The following is a 22,548-nucleotide window of genomic DNA, read 5'->3' as shown; positions in this document are numbered from 1 at the left end:
CTGTTCCAGTAGGGAAATGGGGTTTGACAGGTAACATGTTATTTAATGGTCCCCTTCTACATCTAGACTAAGACAGGATCATCTAAATACAGTAAGTCTTCAAGTTTAATTCTAATTTCTTAAGACATCCACTATGGTTCTTTCTCCCTCACCCTTTACTTCTTTTTTTACCATTTATACTGTTACCTTTCTAAATTTTGAGGTACCTACGTTTATATCTAGTGTTCTAAGTAAGCTGAAATAATAAATAAAGGCTATCTCAAGCCACGACAAGGGTGAGAACAAATGAGATGGGTACAAGTTTGTGGAGGGAATATATGGACAAGAATCAGACATCTAGACCGTACAGCTTTAATGAATCTGGGTTCAGGTATTTCCTTAATGGCAGGTGGTAAAAGCTTTCCATTCTGTGTGCCTGGCACAAGAGCTCACAGGCACATGGAAATACTGATCCTCTCACCCTTCAGGCGTGAGGTCAGTCAGGAGCATGACCACTGTGTGCCATACAACCCCCAGAGTGCCATACAGATGTTACACCTTTCTGTATGCATTGCTTAAGGGAGAGTGGGATGACTTAAACTTTCTGATAACTGTGCTTTTTGGTTACCATAAAGCTTAGAGGACTGGTAAAGGGACCTGAGGAGAAGGTCGGGTTTTCAAGAACTCAGAACAAGAGACTGCTGTGAGGGTATACAAGCAACGATTTCAATGATTTCATTAGCTAAGTAGATACCCCAAAGTGTAGGAAAAGGATTTCTACAGTTTTTAAATAGACAGGAAAATATGCACTGTCTTTATCAGTGAGGAATGGCAGAAGATCAGGACTGGAAGGAATGTCCTCGAAGTGTCATCTTCTCCAAGAGGCCGTCCCTGGCCGCCTTCCTAACGATTCAGACCTCCCCCTCCACGCACACACACCGCAGGTCTTCTCCTCTTGTCTGCTATTCCTCCTATCCATGGCCACCATCTAACATATACGTGTGTGCTCAGTCGCTCAGCTGTGTTCAACTCTTCGTGACCCCATGGACTGCAGCCCGGCAATGTCCTCTGTCTGTGGGATTCTCCACGCAAAAATACTGGAGTGGGTTGTCATTCCCTTCTCCAGGGGATCTTCCCGCCCCAGGGATGGAACCTGTGTCTCCTGCACTGGCAGGCAGATTCTTCGCCATTCCGGCACCTGGGCAGCCCATCTAATATATACATTCTCTTTATTTACCCTTTCATTACTGTTTGTCTTCCCTACTAGAATATAAGCTGCATGGCAGGACTATTATCTGCTGTAACTCACTGCTGTGTCCCTGGCGCCTGGAGCACCGTTTGATCCATGGTGAATTCTTGATGAATGAATGTGTGGGGACAGAAAGCAGGTACCCAAAGAGGCAGGAGGGGAGCACACTCAGAGGGAGCGGAAAGTATGCAGGCTTGGGCAGCAGTCCTTTCTTACGCTGAGGTCCAGTTAGAACCGCCTGGCAAAGAGTGGCCTGTCAGTCATGGGCCAGGCAGCAGTACTTTCTTACGCTGAGGTCCAGTTAGAACCGCCTGGCAAAGAGTGGCCTGTCAGTCATGGGCCAGCTGAAGCAAGCTGTGCCTAGACCTGTAAGAAGTCAGGAGATATCGTGCTCTGAAACCTTGTTTGCTTTCAAATATTTCCACTTTGCTTCCTTTCACCTGGAAGAATGTCTCCTCATGCATAGTCAAAAATTATATTAGCTATTTTTGGCAAGCAACACACCATATAAGATCATTTCTAATTTCATCTTTTACTGTTACCCTAGTTTCTTTTAGCTTTGTTTCCTGATTTCCGTGTTCTACTGAATATTTGTCTTTTTGACTATTAGTCTTCCTTTTGCTTGCTTCATGATATTTTCTATCTTTCTGTGACTATGGTTTCGTGACCCTTATCAGTATCACAGAGAACACAGAAAAACATGAATAACTAAGTTATTTGTTGTTTAAAAATAAGAATGGAGACAGGGGAATGGGAGGGAAAATATTCCTGCAAATGCTTTTTCCATTCCTACAGGAATAAAATAATCAATTGTTTTAAATAAATGACAACCTTGAATTCTGAAGTGACTAATGAAAATATATAGCTATATTACCTTTTCAAAGTACCTTCTTCTTGAAGAACTTAAACTATCTTTGCAGATATTAAAAAATTGTCATTGTAACATTTCATAATATTTGATAATCAAGGCAGATATTTGCTGTTGTCATTTTATAAAAAACGTAAACAACCAAAATGTGGGCTATACAATAAAATATATCCTATAGACTATTTGTTTCTTTGAATAACAATGTTTCCAATGGGCTCATTTTTACTAGTAAGAAATACTATTAATATAAAAACGTGGGGGAACCAGTCACTTGGCATGTATTCAAGATCCTTCAAATATCCACCATTCACTATATGTTATAATAACTGAAAAGTTAGACTTCACTTTAAGTATAAGATATACTACTGCCAATTCTTAAGTGTAGAGTTGTCAAGCACATTTGCTTTCCAAAGGAAAATAAAAACAATATGAATGTACTGAAAATAATTATCAGTGATATTTTAAGTACAATTAAAAAATTGTACTGTACCTGTTTTTAAAATATATATGCATAGGTAAACAACATTCATAAAATGGAGCTATTATGAGCATTAAGTCTATTTTTTGGGTAAAGGGAAACATATTTAGTAATAAAGGAAAAAATACAATATTAGATGAGTATATATTTTTATAGGTAATTTCATTGCTTTGACCATGAAACTTCTAGCCAAAAGATGGAAAGCATATTGCTATAAGACTTCATAAGTTAGAAATCTGGGGGGAAAAAAGGCTTCACTGAATTGAATGGATAGTCTGGACATCCATCATTAACTTGTGGTTGGTATACATTGAAAACTTCAAATAATCTTACCATTTTAAAGGATGGTAACAGGCTTATTAATCAGAGAATTTCAAGTGTTTCAAAGGTGCTTAAACAATATTTGCCATTTCTACTTGAATTTCCTGTCATCACCTCCACTATCATTACCTCAATTAAGTAGGTCGTAAGTGAAAGGAGAGTGAAAAAGTTGGCCTAAAGCTCAACATTCAGAAAACGAAGATCATGGCATTTGGTCTGATCACTTCATGGCAAATAGATGGGGAAACAGTGGAAACAGTGTCAGACTTTATTTTTTTGGGCTCCAAGATCACTGCAGATGGTGACTGCAGCCATGAAATTAAAAGATGCTTACTCCTTGGAAGGAAAGTTATGACCAACCTAGACAGAATATTAAAAAGCAGAGACATTACTTTGCCAAAAAAGGTCTGTCTAGTCAAGGCTATGGTTTTTCCCGTGGTCATGTATGGATGTGAGAGTTGGACTGTGAAGAAAGCTGAGCACCGAAGAATTGATGCTTTTGACCTGTGGTGTGGACTCTTGAGAGTCTCTTGGACTGCAAGGGATCCAACCAGTCCATTCTAAAGGAGATCAGTCCTGGGTGTTCATTGGAAGGACTGATGCTAAAGCTGAAACTCCAATACTTTGGCCACTGTATGCGGAGAGTTGACTCATTGGAAAAGACTCTGATGCTGGGAGGGATTGGGGGCAGGAGGAGAAGGGGACGACAGAGGATGAGATGGCTGGATGGCATCACCGACTCAATGGACATGAGTTTGAGTGAACTCCGGGAGTTGGTGATGGACACCGAGGCCTGGCATGCTGCGATTCATGGGGTTGCAGAGTCGGACACGACTGAGCAACTGAACTGAACTGACTGAAGACAATTTCATCATTTCTTGCCCGTAACTGATTTCTCCCTCAAGCTCCCTGATACTTCTGGTAATGACATTTTCATTGTTCAAGTTACTTTTCATTGGAGTTTATCATTGTCTTCCCCCTCCCCACAGCTTCCATGTCCGACCTGTTTATCATCAAGGAGTGCAGATTCTTCCTGAGGCACTGCTCTCTTATCCCCTCTGTTCCCACTGCCACTACTTCAGGTCACACCATCAGCCACGTACACTGGCTTTACTGTCACATCCTGCCGAGTCTATTGCTGCTGGCTTCTTGCGCCTATCTTTTATTCACTTACTAAATTAATCTTCTTTAAAATTCCACTTTTATCATGTCATAATAATGTTGATCATGTCATAAAAATGTTCAACATGTTTTAAGGATTCTTTGAGTAAAACTGATGATCTTGACAGAAAATCCGTTCAATTTTTCTAAGCAGGTACTGAAAATGCTGGGTCTATTGGCCCTAATTCTTCTCTCATTTGATGCAACCTAATGTTGATGCCTGGTCTTCCCAGATGGGGAAACAGTGGAAACAGTGGCTGACTATTTTTTTGGGCTCCAAAATCACTGCAGATGGTGACTGCTGCCATGAAATTAAAAGATGCTTACTCCTTGGAAGGAAAGTTATGACCAACCTAGACAGAATATTAAAAAGCAAAGACATTACTTTGCCAAGAAAGGTCCATCTAGTCAAGGCTATGGTTTTTTCAGTAGTCACGTATGGATGTGAGAGTTGGACTACAAAGAAAGCTGAGCGCCGAAAAATTGATGCTTTTGAACTGTGGTGTTGGAGAAGACTCTTGAGAGTCCCTTGGACTGCAAGGAGATACAACCAGTTCATCCTAAGGGAGATCAGTCCTGAGTGTTCATTGGAAGCACTGATGTTGAAGCTGAAACTCCAATACTTTGGCCACCTTATGTGAAGAACTGACTCATTTGAAAAGACCCTGATGCTAGGAAAGATTGAGGGCAGGAGGAGAAGGGGACGACAGAGGATGAGATGGTTGGATGGCATCACCAACTCAATGGACATGAGTTCGGGTAAACTCTGGGAGTTGGTGATGGACAGGGAGGCCTGGTGTGCGGTCCATGGGGTTGCTAAGAGTTGGACATGACTGAGCGACTGAACTGAACTGAACTTCCCAGATGGCTCAGTGGTAAGGAATCCGCCTGCCAATGCAGGAGATGTGAGTTCAGTTCCTGGGTAGGGAAGATCCCTGGAGGAAGAAATGGCAACCCCTCCAGTATACTTGTCTGGAGAATCCCATGGACAGAGGAGCCTGGTGGACTGCAGTCCGTGAGGTCACAAAGTGTCAGACACATCTGAACACACATACAGTGTTGATGCCAGGTTCAAAAGCAGCAGAGGGCCTGGAAATAGTTTTTTTAAAAAACCCTTTTTGGGGTGGGGGCGAAAGATAGTCACCATACTATCTGCTATGTCCTGGGGACAATAGCAGGATATTATACTATCTGCATAGCTGGAGACAGTGCTATGTCCCCAGCTTCCAGAGCAGTACCTGGAACATAAGTGCTCAATGAATCTGAGTAATAAATGGATACAGGTGCTTCCAACTATCTGAGAGTAGGGTAACTCCCGTGAAATCTTTCATAAGTCCAAATGTTGTAAAGTGAAGAAGCAACTACCTTAGGACACATTTTGCTAATGGGTGCCCCAAAATAATTCAAGATAAGGCACAGATGCTCACAGGCACAGTTCACAGCTATGGCAACGTGATGCTGGGGTTTGGAGTGTAGTTCCCAGGGAAGGACCTCGGTGGTCCCACTCTTGAAGCTCAGGACTTGCTGCCTCTATGATGGCTCCCTGAAAACAAATGCTGTATGCTATTTTTTGCTTTCGCCTTTCTTCCCGAAAGCAAAAATCCTCTTTAGGTTTCTTTGTGTTATTGAAAACAGGTACTAACACAGGTCTTTTGTAAAAGTGAAGAGGCATAAAGGAAGCTTTCAAAAAGTGGGCAATAACTGTAAATGCGGAGTGCATGTGAAATCGCCTTCTGATTTAAGTCACATTTGTTGGAATAAAAACCACAAGAAATAGAAGGTTACGGAAAGCAGCAAGCTCTGTTCTAAGAAAAATTTGATCAGAGAAGAGCTGAATAGTATAAGCTTAAGTATAAGCTCAGACAAGAGCTGACGACTTAGTATAAGATCCAATGAGCGTGATAAAGAGGAAATCTATCTCTGGTAAATTGTACAGCAAAGTCTAATGAGGTAGTGGAGGAGCAGGGGTTGGAATGAATTGTCTTCACAGAGCTTTAGAGTGCCTTTTTTGAAAGAGTTACTCTTAAACCCTAATGTATCAGAGAAGCAAAGCTTGAGGCTCAAAAAAAGTTGGGTTTTCTTTTCACTTAGGCTTGAACGACCAGCAGAGTTTAAGTTAAGCCTGTTGTGCTACCTACTTCTGTGGAACAAAGCACCCCCCAAATTCACAGCTTATGATGATAACACATTTATCAGTCTCAGCGTGTGCTGGGCCTGGATCTGAGGGTGCCTTAGGTGGACGACTGGCTCTGGGTTTCTCACAAGGCCACAGTGAGAGTGCTGGCTGAGGCTGGTGTCATCTCAAGGCTCGGATCCTCTTCCAGGGTTACTCACGTGGCTGTTGGCAGACTTTAGATCCATGCTGGCTGTTGGCCAGAGACACGGATTCCATGCCATGTGGGCCTCTGCATGAGTGCTCACAACGTGGCAGCTGGCTTCCATCAGGGGGAGCAGGCAAGAGGATGAGAAAGGGCCTGAGGTTTGCCAACAGTCATGGGTCTTACCACGTTCCCCATTATCCATAAGCAGCGGGCTGCAGAGAATGGTGGGATGACATTCTGAACAGTCAACTCAGTTACAGGCCCTGTCCTGTTTCTGATATTGTATCTAGGAAGGAGGAGTAGAACTGGGGCTGGCTTCTCTTCTCTCCTCATTACCCTTGGTGTCTACTAGCAAAGCTATTGCTTCCCATTCCCACGACTGTAGGCTCTGTTGGTCTAAAGGTTGCACCGGAGGAATGCTTCCATAAGGTATCACAACAAGGACTCCACTGAACTGCAAGTGAAACTGCCATCTTATACCACTGGATGAACAAGCAATGGAGAGTGTTACTATAGTGGGTAGGGTGACTAATCCTGATTACTAAGGAAAAACTGAGTTGCTGCTACACAGTAGCAGTAAATATGAGTATGTCTGTGATGAAGGGAATCCTCTAGGACACTTGTTATTATTGAATACTGTGATTCATGTCAACAGAAAAATACAGTAATGTAATTCCTGCAGAACTGCTAATGGCTCACACCCTTCAGGAATGAAGCTACACGGCATCCCATCAGGCAAGGAATCATGACCAGTTGAGGTGCTTGCTGAAAGCAAAAAGAATATGGAATGAAGCAGTTATACATACCTGCTATACGACCAGTTGCAAAAAATGAAGAATGTAATGGTTATAAGCATTTCCTCCCTATTTTGATATGAATATATACAGGAAATATTTTTTGTTTTCTTCTCTCTTATTCCTTATTAAGAAGAGATAAGAAAGCCTTCCTCAGCCATCAATGCAAAAAAATAGAGGAAAACAACAGAATGGGAAAGACTAGAGATCTCTTCAAGAAAATTAGAGATACCAAGGGAACATTTCATGCAAAGATGGGCTCGATAAAGGACAGAAATAGAAATAGTATAGACCTAAACAGAAGCAGAAGATATTAAGAAGAGGTGGCAAGAATACAGAGAACTGTACAAAAAAGATCTTCACGACCAAGATAATCACTATGGTATGGTCACTCACCTAGAGCCAGACAACCTGGAATGTGAAGTCAAGTGGGCCTTAGAAAGCATCACTATGAACAAAGCTAGTGGAGGGGATGGAATTCCAGTTGAGCTATTCCAAATCCTGAAAGATGATGCTGTGAAAGTGCGGCACTCAATATGCCAGCAAATTTGGAAAACTCAGCAGTGGCCACAGGACTGGAAAAGGTCAGTTTTCATTCCAATCCCCAAGAAAGGCAATGCCAAAGAATGCTCAAACTACCACACAATTGCACTCATCTCACACGCTAGTAAAGTAATGCTCAAAATTCTCCAAGCCAGGCTTCAGCAATATGTGAACCGTGAACTTCCAGATGTTCAAGCTGGTATTAGAAAAGGCAGAGGAACCAATCAAATTGCCAACATCTGCTGGATCATGGAAAAAGCAAGAGAGTTCCAGAAAAACATCTATTTCTGCTTTATTGACTATGCCAAAGCCTTTGACTGTGTGCATCACAATAAACTGTGGAAAATTCTTTAAGAGATGGGAATACCAGACCACCTGACCTGCCTCTTGAGAAACCTATATGCAGGTCAGGAAGCAACAGTTAGAACTGGACATGGAACAACAGACTGGTTCCAAATAGGAAAAGGAGTTCGTCAAGGCTGTATATTGTCACCCTGTTTATTTAACTTCTATGCAGAGTACATCATGAGAAATGCTAGGCTGGAAGAAACACAAGCTGGAATCAAGATTGCCAGGAGAAATATCAATAACCTTAGATATGCAGATGACACCACCCTTATGGCAGAAAGTGAAGAGGAACTAAAACGCCTCTTGATGAAAGTGAAAGTAGAGAGTGAAAAAGTTGGCTTAAAGCTCAACATTCAGAAAACGAAGATCATGGCATCTGGCCCCATCACTTCATGGGAAATAGATGGGGAAACAGTGGAAACAGTGTCAGACTTTATTTTTTTGGGCTCCAAGATCACTGCAGATGGTGACTGCAGCCATGAAATTAAAAGATGCTTACTCCTTGGAAGGAAAGTTATGACCAACCTAGACAGCATATTGAAAAGCAGAGACATTACTTTGCCAACAAAGGTCTGTCTAGTCAAGGCTATGGTTTTTCCTGTGGTCATGTATGGATGTGAGAGTTGGGACTGTGAAGAAAGCTGAGGACCGAAGAATTGATGCTTTTGAACTGTGGTGTTGGAGAAGACTCTTGAGAGTCCCTTGGACTGCAAGGAAATCCAACTAGTCCATTCTAAAGGCGATCAACCCTGGGTGTTCTTTGGAAGGAATGATGCTAAAGCTGAAGCTCCAGTACTTTGGCCACCTCATGCAAAGAGCTGACTCATTGGAAAAGACTCTGATGCTGGGAGGGATTGGGGGCAGGAGGAGAAGGGGACGACAGAGGATGAGATGGCTGGATGGCATCACCGACTCGATGGACATGAGTTTGAGTGAATTCTGGGAGTTGGTGATGGACAGGGAGGCTGGCGTGCTGCAATTCATGGGGTTGCAAAGAGTCCGATATGACAGAGTGACTGAACTGAACTGATTCCTTATCATCTCATGTAAGGTGTGTCAATAGTAATTAGCTTTATCTCTCAGTATTAAATTACAGGATATCAAAGATGAGAAGAATGAACATCATTCAAGGACAAAAAAAAGGGCATTGCATCCTCTTTTAGTGTGTATTCAGTTGTACATAGGACAGTTATATCATGTTAAGTGGAAGCAAGACTACTTTAACGTCTTCGTTTGGAGAGTGTCTGGTTTCAGGAGATGTATGTGAGCGCCAAGCAGACAAGGGGTGAGCTGTGGAGGTTCTGCAGTGAGGCACTCTGGCTTGGTTGAACTACGATTCCCAGAATTCCTTTTCAAACTGTACGTCTCTGTTTCAGTTCAGTCTCTGTTTAGGCTGGTACAAAAGGGAGACTTCTGTCAGAAATTTGGGGGGTTAAAGTGAAGCAGCAGCCATTTCAAGCTCACACACAGTTTATTTGCCGGTTTACTTGGTGGTACAAGGCAGTGGTTAGCGTCATGACAAAGGGCACTGGCTTCTTCAGGAACCCACACCACCATGGACAGAAGCCACAGGAACTGGCACAGACTGAAGTCCATCCTAGTGGGCTCCAGCTCATGGTTATGGGTTCCAGCTCATTCTTGCTCGTCACCCCTTTATATAACATCTTCCCTTAACAACTGTCTGCTCTGTAGACTCAGCTCTAGCATCACAATTGAAGTTGACATTCTTCTAGATACTGCTCAATCAGATCTGATCCAGTCCTAGGTCAAACCTCTGTAACAAATCCCTTACTGTCTACAGTCTATCCTCATTATTTGTGGATTCCCTATTTCTGAATTCACCTACTTATTAAAATTTATTTGTAATCAATCCTCATGGTGTTTTGTTATTTGTGGATGTGCACATGTGGAACGTGGTTAAAAAAAAAAAAATTTGAGCTGCTCAACAGGCTTATCCCTAACTAAGGTCCAGCAAGGTCATGCTTTGAATTCTTGATCCAGTTTTGTACTGTAAACGATTATCCTTTTTGCAGACTATTTAGTGCCCTGTTTTTCACATTGCTGTGTTTTTGTTGATGATTCTGTTCTCTGAAATGGTGCCCAAGTATCATGCTGAAGTGTTAAGACAGTGATGTATCTTATGGAGAAAGTAAGTCCTATTCGGGCATGAGTTAGTGCTGTGGACTGTGAGTTCAATGTTAGTGAGTCAACTATATATTAAACAAGGCATCTTCAAACAGAAACACTCATAAAACAAAGTTATATACATTGACCGGTTGATGAAAATGTGACTGGAAGCTTCCAAACCTAATCGTGCATTTTCTTTAGGAGTAATGATTCAGTATTCACTGATTCAGTGTTCTCTGAGACTTCACAAAACATAACCACTGATAATAAAGAGAATATATTGTAATTAACGCACACGTGCACACACACACACACACACACACACACACCCTGTAGCATATATATCTCCTACTAGTCTGTTTCTCTGACTGAACCCTGAATGATAGACCTGGAAAGTTTAGTTACAATAACAGTGAAACTCAGTTCAAGCTTAGGTATTAATGATGGTAAAATTTAGTTATCGTAAGAGTTCTTTACCTAGTAGCTGAACTGTTCTCCAAATTATTTCCTTCAAATACATAAACATGTATGCAAATTTAAGTACTTTGCGATTAGCTATCTCCTATGGTTGTTAAATGGAACGGTTCATGTGCAAGAGGAGAAGAGGGTGGCAGAGGATTGGATGGTTAGACAGCATCACTGACTCAATGGACATCATTTGGAGCTAACTTGGGAGACAGTGAAGGACGGGAAAGCCTGGTTTGCTGCAGTTCATGGGGTTGCAAAGAGTCGGACATGACTTAGCAACTGAACAACAACACGTTCAAAACTTCTGCTCATTCTCTGGCACCTATGACCAGGAAACCCATTTCTGTTCTGTATCATAATCAGACACTACTACTCACTTTGTGTTTATCATGAAAACTGTGAAAGCCCAAACCAGGAAAAATGTCACTCTTTCTTCTGACCTAGAGATGAGGGACTAAAGTACAGATCTTTCAGGCTGGAAGTCAACACCAACATTAAACTGTCTGGAGCCCACTTGCTTCCTCAGGTGCTCAGCCTACCACGTCTGTTCTTTCAGTGGACAGGCTGGTCTTGCCTGTTCATAGTTCCCCATGAAATGGCCATCTTCTGATTCATCCAGCCCTTCCTCCTTCATTGGTGTTTTCTTTTGTCCAGAGTATCAGCCTGCACGTCTTCCTATAATCCAAGTCCCATCTAATACAACAGGTCCAACCAAAAGCTTTTACATGAAAAATGTCTGTACACTCTAGGCCATAGCAATCTCTCTTCCCTGAACTCACGGTCTTGGCTTCCTACTGGATCACTGAGTTGGTAATTAATCAGAGACAAATACTCTTGAGATCCTGTATGGCTATCAAGTCCTTATTTTAATTATACAACCTGTCTCCCTAAGCTTCAACGAAACTGTCTATATTACTCTCGAGTTGTTTGCATCTATTCTTCTTCACTGAGTTTGTTGGTAAGCATCTTCAACCACTTAATGCATTTTTGGTAGTGGGTCCACCCCATGCCATATGTTACCACTAATTCATTCAGATTCAAGGCAAAACAACATGCTTAATTCACAAAATAGAATACCACATTTCATTAGTATATTTTTTCACCTTAAAAGCATTCTATACTCTCTCATCAAAGACATACCTGCTGAGACTCGGGGACAGTCAGGCAGCATGGACTCCACTGATGTGTCTAATGGTTCTGAGCTAGAGACCCAATTACAACAGTTCTGCAATGAAATAGAGACAATGTTCTGTTGAAACACAATTTAAGGCAAGACCAACTTGTTAGGCTGTAGAGATTAATCTATCCAATACAATCAGCCATTATAATTATACTCTACCTCTATATACTATTAGAAATCCTCTTATATAAACAGTCAGTAATTATTCATGAGTAAGATGACTGTGGAAAAAAGTTTATCTTCTACAGTTTAGCAAATTACCTGTCCTGATATTAAGAAGACATGTAACCTTCTGTGAACCATAATGCAATATACTTATAAAAGAAGTCTAGTATTTTAATTAAAGGAAATTGAAAAGGGTGCCTAGTTTTAGTTTTTATATGAAAATAAACATTAATTTGAACATGTAAAAAACAGCATTATTTTAAAACTATATTCTTTGTCTCTGTAATACTAGAGGAAATAAATTTTGCAACTAATCCTCAAAATGGCCCATATAAATGTAAAATCTTTTAATTTTTACTGCAACTTGGTTCAGTGAAGGCTGTATCAAACAGATCAAAAGAAACACAATCTGGTGAACTGTAGCTCTCTGTCTGAGGACACAAAAGTTTCACTATTAAAGACAAGCCTCTAAGATGATGATTTACAACTTAAATGATATAGAAATAATCTATATTCCTTCTATACATTTTAAGTGTATATTTGAAGTCTGGGGGCTTCCCAGGCCGTACAGTGGTAAAGATTCCGCCTGCCAGTGCAGGAGACATGGGTTCAATCCCTGGGTTGGGAAGATTCCTGGAGAACGAAATGGCAATCCACTCCAGTATCTTTGCCTGGAAACTTCCACGAAAAGAGGAGCCTGGCGGTTTATAATCCACTGGGTTGCAAAGAGTCGGATATGACTAAGCACACAAACACACAACAACATTTGAAGTAGGGCTTAAAAAATGTGATTAACCTTATATGGCTTTAAAAACATTTCCAACACACACACACACACACACACACACACACACACACACAGTGAATTTCCAGGCAGATTTTATTTTAAAAGAAATCATCCTATCAATCATGTCAGAAAACTCGCTGATTGCTATTCTCGTAAACAAGCACGTATTGTGTATATTTAGGCGCTTGCTGTCCTGGTTGTGCACCGTGGAATCCGTCCTCACTGTGGAAAGACCCTTGACTGGTAGATCAAGTGTCTTATTGTATTTCCTTAATTCATTCTGTCTGGAAGAAGATGTCAGCTGTGTTGCAGTGAGGAGAGAATTTCAAAGGCCCCAGTCCCCACCAATAAAGGCCGAGGAATAGCTTTTGAATAGATTTGTCAAGGCAACCCTACTGTTCTGGGACCAGGGAGAGCAGGAATAACATAAAGGAAGGGTTGCTGTATGAGATTAGAAAGTGAAGTTCACAAAGCATGGCAGATTTTTGTAAGAAACAGTAGATCAATGAAACTACTGAACTGTGTGGAAGAAAAAAACACATGAAAACAAACACAACATCTAGTAATGTTCTTAAATGTTTTCTTTCTTTTTATACTTAAAATGGATAAAATATTACTATTTGCATGTATTACAAAAGCTTGATGGTTTAAAGTGGATATGTATTCTATAATTTGCACTCCTAATCTTAATTAGCAGCTGAATGCAAAATTATTCAATGTAAGGGATAAGAAATTATAAAAGAAATAGGGTCTTAGAAGATATTTCATACATTTGAAATAAGTAAAATTAATATTACTATTGATAGAATACCACATCAGAGAGTTCTAGATAATGCAGAAGATTAGCACACAATTAGCCAGCTTTTATATACAATGTGACACTTGCTTGTAAGAAATAAGTATTCTCCAAAGCAGTGTCAAGATATGTAAATGGATGATTTGTTTTATCATTCATCACAACCCCTAATAAATTCAAAAATCATGACTTCTATAGGTACTAAAAATAGGCTTGAAGTGATACTGGGAGATAGCTTCATTGAAGAATGACTTTCTCTTTCCTCTCTTTTTCTTAATTCTTAAACAATTTAGTCTTTTCAATGACAGCAATTAGCTCTACCGACAGGCAGCGATTAGGTATATATTTTAATTATTTTTCATCCTAGAGGTACCTCCAAATCTGATGAAAGTCAGCTATACCCCAGGTGATATGTCAGTCTTAATACTGTTCACTTACACTTCATGTATGTAAGTATTATAGGATATTTTCAGTACTAATAATATTAATGGTACATTATAGTATACAGTTGATTAATCATTTTCTAACTTGCTATCATTCACTTTAAAATCCACAAAATGTTTCTTTCCTTCTACTAACCCTGGGGTTCTTCATTTCTTCCTTTCCTAGTTGCTTTAGGTGTAGAGTTAGGTTATTTGACTTTTTTCTTGTTTCTTGAGGTGTGCCTGTATTGCTATGAACTTTCCCCTTAGGACTGCTTTTACCGTGTCCCACAGGTTTTGGGTTGTTGTGTTTTCATTTTCATTCGTTTCTATGCAAATTTTGATTTCTTCCGTGATTTGTTGGTTATTCAGCAGCGTGTTGTTCAGCCTCCATATGTTGGAATTTTTAATCGTTTTTCTCCTGTAATTGAGATCTAATCTTACTGCATTGTGGTCAGAAAAGATGCTTGGAATGATTTCTATTTTTTTGAATTTACCAAGGCTAGCTTTATGGCCCAGGATGTGATCTATCCTGGAGAAGGTTCCATGTGCGCTTGAGAAAAAGGTGAAATTCATTGTTTTGGGATGAAATGTCCTATAGATATCAATTAGGTCTAACTGGTCTATTGTATCGTTTAAAGTTTGCATTTCCTTGTTAATTTTCTGTTTAGTTGATCTATCCATAGGTGTGAGTGGGGTATTAAAGTCTCCCACTATTATTGTGTTATTGTTAATTTCTCCTTTCATACTTGTTAGCATTTGTCTTACATACTGCGGTGCTCCCATGTTGGGTGCATATATATTTATAATTGTTATATCTTCTTCTTGGATTGATCCTTTGATCATTATGTAGTGACCATCTTTGTCTCTTTTCACAGCCTTTGTTTTAAAGTCTATTTTATCTGATACGAGTATTGCTACTCCTGCTTTCTTTTGGTCCCTATTTGCATGGAAAATCTTTTTCCAGCCCTTCACTTTCAGTCTGTATGTGTCCCCTGTTTTGAAGTGGGTCTCCTGTAGACAACAAATGTAGGGGTCTTGTTTTTGTATCCATTCAGCCAGTTTTTGTCTTTTGGTTGGGGCATTCAACCCATTTACGTTTAAGGTAATTACTGATAAGTATGATCCCGTTGCCATTTACTTTATTGTTTTGGGTTCAAACTTATACACCGTTTTTGTGTTTCCTGTCTAGAGAATATCCTTTAGTATTTGTTGGAGAGCTGGTTTGGTGGTGCAGAATTCTCTCAGCTTTTGCTTGTCTGAAAAGCTTTTGATTTCTCCTTCATATTTGAATGAGATCCTTGCTGGGTACAATAATCTGGGCTGTAGGTTATTTTCTTTCATCATTTTAAGTATGTCTTGCCATTCCCTCCTGGCTTGAAGAGTTTCTCTTGAAAGATCAGCTGTTATCCTTATGGGAATTCCCTTGTGTGTTATTTGTTGTTTTTCCCTTGCTGCTTTTAATATTTGTTCTTTGTTAATTTGATTAATATGTGCCAGGTCACCTTTAAACTCAAAATATTTAAAGCAAAATACAGGTTGCTGCTGCTAAGTTGCTTCAGTCGTGTCCGACTCTGTGTGACCCCATTGACGGCAGCCCACCCGGCTCCCCCGTCCCTGGGATTCTCCAGGCAAGAACACTGGAGAGGGTTGCCATTTCCTTCTCCAATGCATGAAAGCGAAAAGTGAAAGTGAAGTTTCTCAGTTGTGTCCGACTCCTAGCAACCCCATGGACTGCAGCCCACCAGGCTCCTCCGTCCATGGGATTGTCCAGGCAAGAGGGCTGGAGTGGGGTGCCATTGCCTTCTCCGAAAATACAGGTTACCATTTTATGATTCTGAAATTTCAGTTTTTATCTAGGCAAATCTTTAGGTTTTGATTTCTCATAAAATCAGGATAGAAAACAAACACTCTATAGTTAAAGTAAATATGTCCAAAGTTCTCTGCAATGACAAAGTACTGGTACAGGATTGTAAAGGTTTGATACCGTAAGTTGACGTACACGCATGATGTGTTCATGTTTCTGTGACGTTTTTAGTTTTTACACCACTGGGAAAAGCATATAGAGAAAAGGACAAAGCCAGCTAGAAATACGTTTGCCATATGACAGAGTATAATGAAATAAAATAATGTAAACAAACTCGGAAGTGTATGAAGGGAAGGAAACATGGGAAAGACATACAGCCATGACATATGAACTCAGTCTATCTGAAATTCCATCTTATCAAATGTAATTCTCTATTCTGAGACGTGTTTCTATAGTTCAGAAACCAAATCTCTTTTCACTGTTTTCCTAGTGCTTATCCTACGCCACGTCTCAATGCTCCATTTGAACCCTATCCCAGTTCTTCAGCTGAGATGAACACTAGCGAAGTGTCTTGGATGATGATTAGAAGTAGCCCATCAGGAAAGCCCTGCTAAACTCAAATCATGCTGGAAGCATTCCCAGACCCCAGCGATCGTATTCTCAGTTGTCCTGAGTGGACAAGACATGCTGGACTAGAGGTACCAACAGAGCCATGCTTAAGCCTCAGATGCAGCCCGGCCCCATTCCAACCAACAAGCAGAGAGAAAGAAGCCTCTGGCCAGAGCCAGCAGACTGAGATGGATCCTGTAACTACAGTTTCTCTGGGTCTGAGGGATAAAGAGAAAAAAGAGGCAATACAGTGATGTCTTCAAGTTAAGTATTTTCCATTTAAAAGTCTTTTACTGTGAAATTATGACTTTACAGTTTTTTGTGGCTGTATACTGTCTTTGTGAAATCCAAAATTTTGGGGTTATTAATATAAACTTAGAAGTGCCTGTAGGTCACAAGGCTGAGTGACATTGACATTTAAATCAAGGCTGACAATATTTCAGTGTAGATATGAAGTGAATTAAAAATTTTTATAAAAAGGTTATACCTTAATGTATGAAATTTAAAGAGAGAAGCAGGTAGTAGGTACTCCTGTGCAAGATATTTGGAAGTATTTGGAGATGCTTGTTGCCCTGGTTGAGTGTAGATTTTTACTCGTTGTTATGAGTTGTAATATCATCAACGTCTATAGGTTGCTCTTTAATATGGAAGGTGTTGTGTCCTCGGATAAGTACTATTATTCACCAGGTTGTATTTCCAGGACAGATGCTCATAACTGAATGGTGATGGGTGAGGGCTCATGATTACTACATAGAACCAAACATCTCGCTTGGCAGCAGACTTTCAGAGACCAGGGATATGTCAGGAAATAACGTTCAACCCCTCAGCCTTTTTTTTTTTTTTAATAAAAACTATATATTTAAGTTGTACAACATGATGATTTAATATACATATACACAGTGAAATGATAACTGTAATCAAGCCAATTAACATGTTCTCATTTACACAGCTAGCATTTTTCAGTGTGTGTGGTGAGAGAACCTGAAATCTATCCTTTTAGCAAATTCCCAGTATTCAAAATGCTGTACATTAGGTCTCTAGACTTGTGCATTCTATACCCCTGCAATCCTTGACCAACATCTCCTGTGTCCCCCACCTTCCTGACATTAGGAACCACGATCCGGTTCTCTGCTTCTGCATTCGACTCTGTTAGATTCCACGTGTAAGTGAGACCACGTAGTGCTTTCCCTTCTGTGTCTAGCTTGTTTCACTTAGCATAATGTCCTCCTTATGCTAAGTGGGCTCACCTTTGCTCACTCAGCCTTACAGCCTGGAGCCCAAGGTAAGACGTCCCTTTGCTTACTTTCTATCTCTTCTTTGACTAAATTAAGATGAATTCAGCTACTGCCTATTTCAGTCGGATGAAAAAAACACACAGATCAATATATTCTGACTTTTGAAGGGGATGCCTAATCCAGTCTTAGTTAGAAATACTTAAAAAAAAAAATCTAGATAAATTCTTTTTATATGTCTCACCCGGAATATGAAGACCTCACAATTTAAAAAATGATAAACAGGGATGTTTCTAGTTTGGGGTAAGTACTAAATTCTATATTGGTTATGTGTGTGGGAAAAAGGTACCAAGAGATCATTTATAAACTTTACTAGTTATATAATACTAGGAGCTGGTTATATATACATTTGGATGGGTAAAAAGTAATTGTCATAAAACATACAAAATTTCTCTTAAGAGAATTTAGGTCCTTGGAAATGACAATAAAGGATGTAGCTAAACTGTGAAAGGAGGAAATGCAATAAGCAATGTGGTCAGAAAACACCTGGGTTTAGAAGAGATGAAAAAAATCCCACTTTTATATGTTTATTGTGAGAGCTGGAGTAAAAGTATTTTGGGCTTTCGCATGATGAAAGCACTTTTTTATAATGGAGAATAATGACAGTGAAAAGAGACTGGTGATACGGCAACACTACTAAGCAATTACATACCTTAGACCTTCTGTTTGTTCAAAACTCTTTTTAAACATTATCTTTCTGATCCTTACAGTATACCATGAGAACTGGTATAAGTTATTCACTGTCCCTATGGTGAGAGGTCAGCTGAATAAATACCTGGGTATTCTCTTTAAAAAAAAAACTGGAAGAAAATCAGGAAGGTCAACCAGCTCATTCATATAAATATATGTATTGATTTGATTAAATAATTGCTAAAGCATGGTATGGCTAATGTTAATTTCTTATAATATCAGGAAGGTAAATATAAATAAAAAAGAAGTTTCAGCTATATATCTGCAATAGGAATCAAGGAAATGGTGAGATGAAAGGTGTTTGAAACCTGGGAGCATGTTCAATGAAAGTGTGAAAGTGTTAGTCGCTCAGCCATGTCTGACTCTTTGTGACCCCATGGGCTGCCCATGGAATTCTCCAGGCCAGAATACTGGAGTGGGTAACCATTTCCTTCTCTAGGAGATCTTCCCGACCCAGGGATCAAACCCAGGTCTCCTGTATTGCAGGCAGATTCTTTACTGTCTGAACCACCCAGAAGGAGTCCTTGTACACTCTCAGATTCACAAGCCCTTTGGAAGTATGAAAAGCTTTCTTAGCCTAAGGTGGACCATGACTAGCCCCTGGGTTTCTCCTAGCTCAAGGGTCCGCCAAGCACTGTTTCAGCTTTTTACTTCTTCTCCCCCTACTGGCAGCAGTGAGCCATCCATTTAAGAGAGGCATACACTGACCTTCTTTCTTATAATTAAACAGTATCAATGATACATAGCTGATTGGCAAAGTAAATACTGGGGAATAATAACCTAACAGATCATGACCTTATTCAGTCAAAGTTCCTACTATCGGTTATATGCATACATATATTCCATAGAAAGCCAAAAAAAAAAAAAAAAAAGGCGGGGGGGAGGGCTTCCAAAAAAGTAATCGTTTTTCCAAAGGGTTTTCTATTATTATTTCAACCATGTCTGGTTTTCTCTATTCCCTCTAAATTTTCTGCCTCCAGAAAGGGAGCTTGGGGGTGGGAGGTGATATAAGTTGGTGGGGGCTCCAGATATAAAAGGCTCAGACTCATTCATCTCAGCATTGAAAAAAAAAAATCATCTCACCTCTCTCATCCATTCTCGAATCGTTTTGCCAGCTTCTTGATGCCACACATTGTGAACAGAGTCTGTCAACGCCACAGCAGTCACCTTGCTTTTCACATCTGCTTCTCGTTGAATCATCTGTTTTTAAAAAGGAAAATAAAATATTGGCCATAATTGTTTTCCCTACTGGGTACAAACTTAGTCATAGGTAATAATAATATTAAAAATGAAAAAGCAATATGCATTTCTTGCTCAAAGCTATACTCTTTTCTACGCTGAAAAGCCTTATTCTTGTTCAGAGATGTGAAAAGATGTAACATATATTTTTTTAAAGATAATACCACTTAAGACTTAGAGCTACGCAGCTCTATCATTTTCCATGTGGTTTGACAATTCAAGGATTAAAGGGATCACAGGGGAAACGAGGAGGAATCCCTGAGGGCTTCTATTACAAGTTTCTTCCACCATTTCCTATTTCAGTGCTTCAGGGAAGTCAGTACCAGGGGTTCACTCTTAGCAACTCAGGACTAACTTCTGCTAATTTTCAGTACATGGTACATTAGGAAAGAAAGATATCTTGCTTTGATTTCTCCATTTTAACTAGCCAGCTCTTCACCATGGCCTCATAATTCCTTGGTGTTTTAAATGCCCACAAAGATCTTTCTCTTCGTATTATCAATGTCATTTTGTTTTCTAATGTGTTTCTTTATGCAGAAAAATGATTATACTTTAAATTCTTTTTATAGAATGTTGTTTCTATAAAATTAAATGGTTCTAAAGCTTTAAAAAGAGCTACTTGGTTTGAAGAAATGGAAGAATTTATCAGAGGTCTGCAAAATAAAGAAGCCTGAGAAATATTTAATAATAGTTCTAGATTAAAAGAATCAAAAACATTCTAACTCAGCTAACACTAGTAACTCTAATTTGACATAACAAACATAAGAAAGCTTAATAAAAAATTAGTTAAAATACAGTATCTAATAGCCTCAAATTTCATAGCCATGCTCTCACTCTTTCTTTGCATCAAATGTCTTTTCTCCCTCTAAAGAGAGCAATGTCTCTATCATGTGCTATTAATTTATTGTCTAAAAAATAAATTACTGCATTAAAAAAGGAAGAATTCTGAACAATGATGAAAGCTCACACAGAAAACAGTGCAAGCCATGCTTCTAATACCAAATGATGCCTGTTGGCGTTTTGAATTAAAAATCTCTCTCTCTCTCTTAAGTTCCTTTAAACTCTACATATGCAGATCCCCTTTCACTGAACAGGACCTAATGGGAATCTAATTCACTGTTAATGCTGCCTCAGCAGCACTTCTGCACCTTAAATCTTTGTGTCTTGTGGTTTCTGCTTATGTAATGTGCAAATCTTAAAATCAATGCTGGTTATCAACATGATAATATTACTGCAACATTCACCAGGCAATACCGATAATATTTTAAAAAGCATAAAATAATACTCCAATTCAGGACTTCATATTCATTATTAAATAGTGTGCTACCTGCCTCTAGATTTTATTTTAAAAATAAGATTCTCAGAATGGCACTAGAATACAGAAATTTAAACCAACATCAGCTAATAAAACCCCCAGTTCCACAACAGTGAATCCACCTGGCTCGTGAAGAACTTATATGTCCTTCTGCTCATTTTCTAAACAGGAACATTTTTAGACACGAAGAACGACTGTTGCTGAAGTTACCAAATAAGAACACTGCGGTCTCCTGGTACTCTAAGAATATGTCTGCATTCAAAAATATTTGTGCTCAATTTTCTTTTGGTTGTTGTTAACACATGCTGACTTAAAGGTGGTAGTGACTGAAGACACTAGATATTGAGGGCCATTTGTGAAATGATATACAGTTAAGAGTTGAAAAGGCTGAGGATTTAGTGCAAAAGTAGAAGATCTGGGGATTAAAATTTTACAAACCTGGAAAAATATACAGTTGATAGATTAACTACCGGGGGCGGTGGTGGGGGGACTTTAGTCTGTTTGTTCATCTGGCTGACATTTCACACAAAGGGAGGTGATGATGTATAACTTTTCTTCACATCTCATCAAATCACATTATAATCCAGCATGATCCTCCTTTGCGCTGTTTTAGTTCTTTGCAGTTTAAAAAGCACTTTCATATTATATTACTAGAGGAGGGGAATGGTCTGATTCCAGAGGCTCTGAATCAAGAGCTGTTTACAAAGGAACTCAGTCACAAAAGTTTTCAAATATTTGACTGTAAAGGATTAGGAGATTTGTAAATCGGTGAAACTCTTAGCAGGTGAGTTTTCCTGATGGTTCTCCTCTGTGCTGGCCCTGCTGCAACGGGCAGTGCTGACCTACTCGCAGCTGCCCTTTCCGTCCAAGGTCTCTGCGTCTTGCATTTGTTGGGGAGGTGTCTAGCCCCCGTTCACTCCCTCACTGGGAATGAGCACTGATGGAAAATGCTGGAGAATGGCAGTGCTGGCTGGGGGGAGACTGAACACAGCAACCAAGACTGTGTAAGAGACAGACCTTAGAAGCAACATAGCTAAAGCAAGGAAAGGGTGGAGGCATAGACGGGTAGGAAGACAACTTCCTTAACAGTCCATACTAGAAGACTGTGATGATGTGGAAAACTCAGAAATCTGAAAGGAAAGAAGCCAAGTGACCAAAGTCCTACTGTATGTCAATTTAAGGCGGAGATGTGCTTTTTATTAGGATCCAAGGATAAGGACATGTTTGAAATTCTCTGCAAAATTCTATCTGTATGTGACATGAATATTTTTCTGGGAGAGGATGCTCAGCTTTCATTAGATGCTTAAACGGATCTTAATTTCTAAAAATGGTAAGAGCTCATGAGCCCAATACCAATATTTCAAAGAAGAAAGATGCCATTATTTTTTTTGTTGTTGTTATAATGTCTTAAGTATGGCAGTGTACTTCAACAGTATGTAAACTGTGAACTTCCAGATGTTCAAGTTGGACTTAGAAAAGGCAGAGGAACCAGAGATCAAATTTCCAACATCCACTGGATAGTCAAAAAAGCAAGAGAGTTCCAGAAAAACATCTACTTCTATTTTATTGACTATGCCAAAACCTTTGTG

General features: G+C 39.7%; 1 protein-coding gene across 1 annotated transcript in view; it reads right to left on the bottom strand.

The window, feature by feature from the left end:
- The window catches only part of FAM172A (family with sequence similarity 172 member A), a 429,003-nt gene that overhangs the window by 128,208 nt on the left and 278,247 nt on the right, over positions 1 to 22,548 (bottom strand). Inside the window, exons 9-10 of the mRNA XM_027545608.1 lie at positions 19,489 to 19,605; positions 11,798 to 11,882 (exon numbers count right to left, since the gene is read on the bottom strand). Of these exons, the coding sequence (XP_027401409.1) occupies positions 11,798 to 11,882; positions 19,489 to 19,605 (202 nt within the window). The remainder of the gene's footprint in view (positions 1 to 11,797; positions 11,883 to 19,488; positions 19,606 to 22,548) is intronic.

Source organism: Bos indicus x Bos taurus, chromosome 7 (genome assembly GCF_003369695.1).
Source record: "Bos indicus x Bos taurus breed Angus x Brahman F1 hybrid chromosome 7, Bos_hybrid_MaternalHap_v2.0, whole genome shotgun sequence".
In the NCBI taxonomy this organism is placed as follows: Eukaryota; Metazoa; Chordata; class Mammalia; order Artiodactyla; family Bovidae; genus Bos; species Bos indicus x Bos taurus.
Note: the sequence above shows the minus strand (reverse complement) of the source record. Positions and strands in the feature narration are given on the sequence as shown.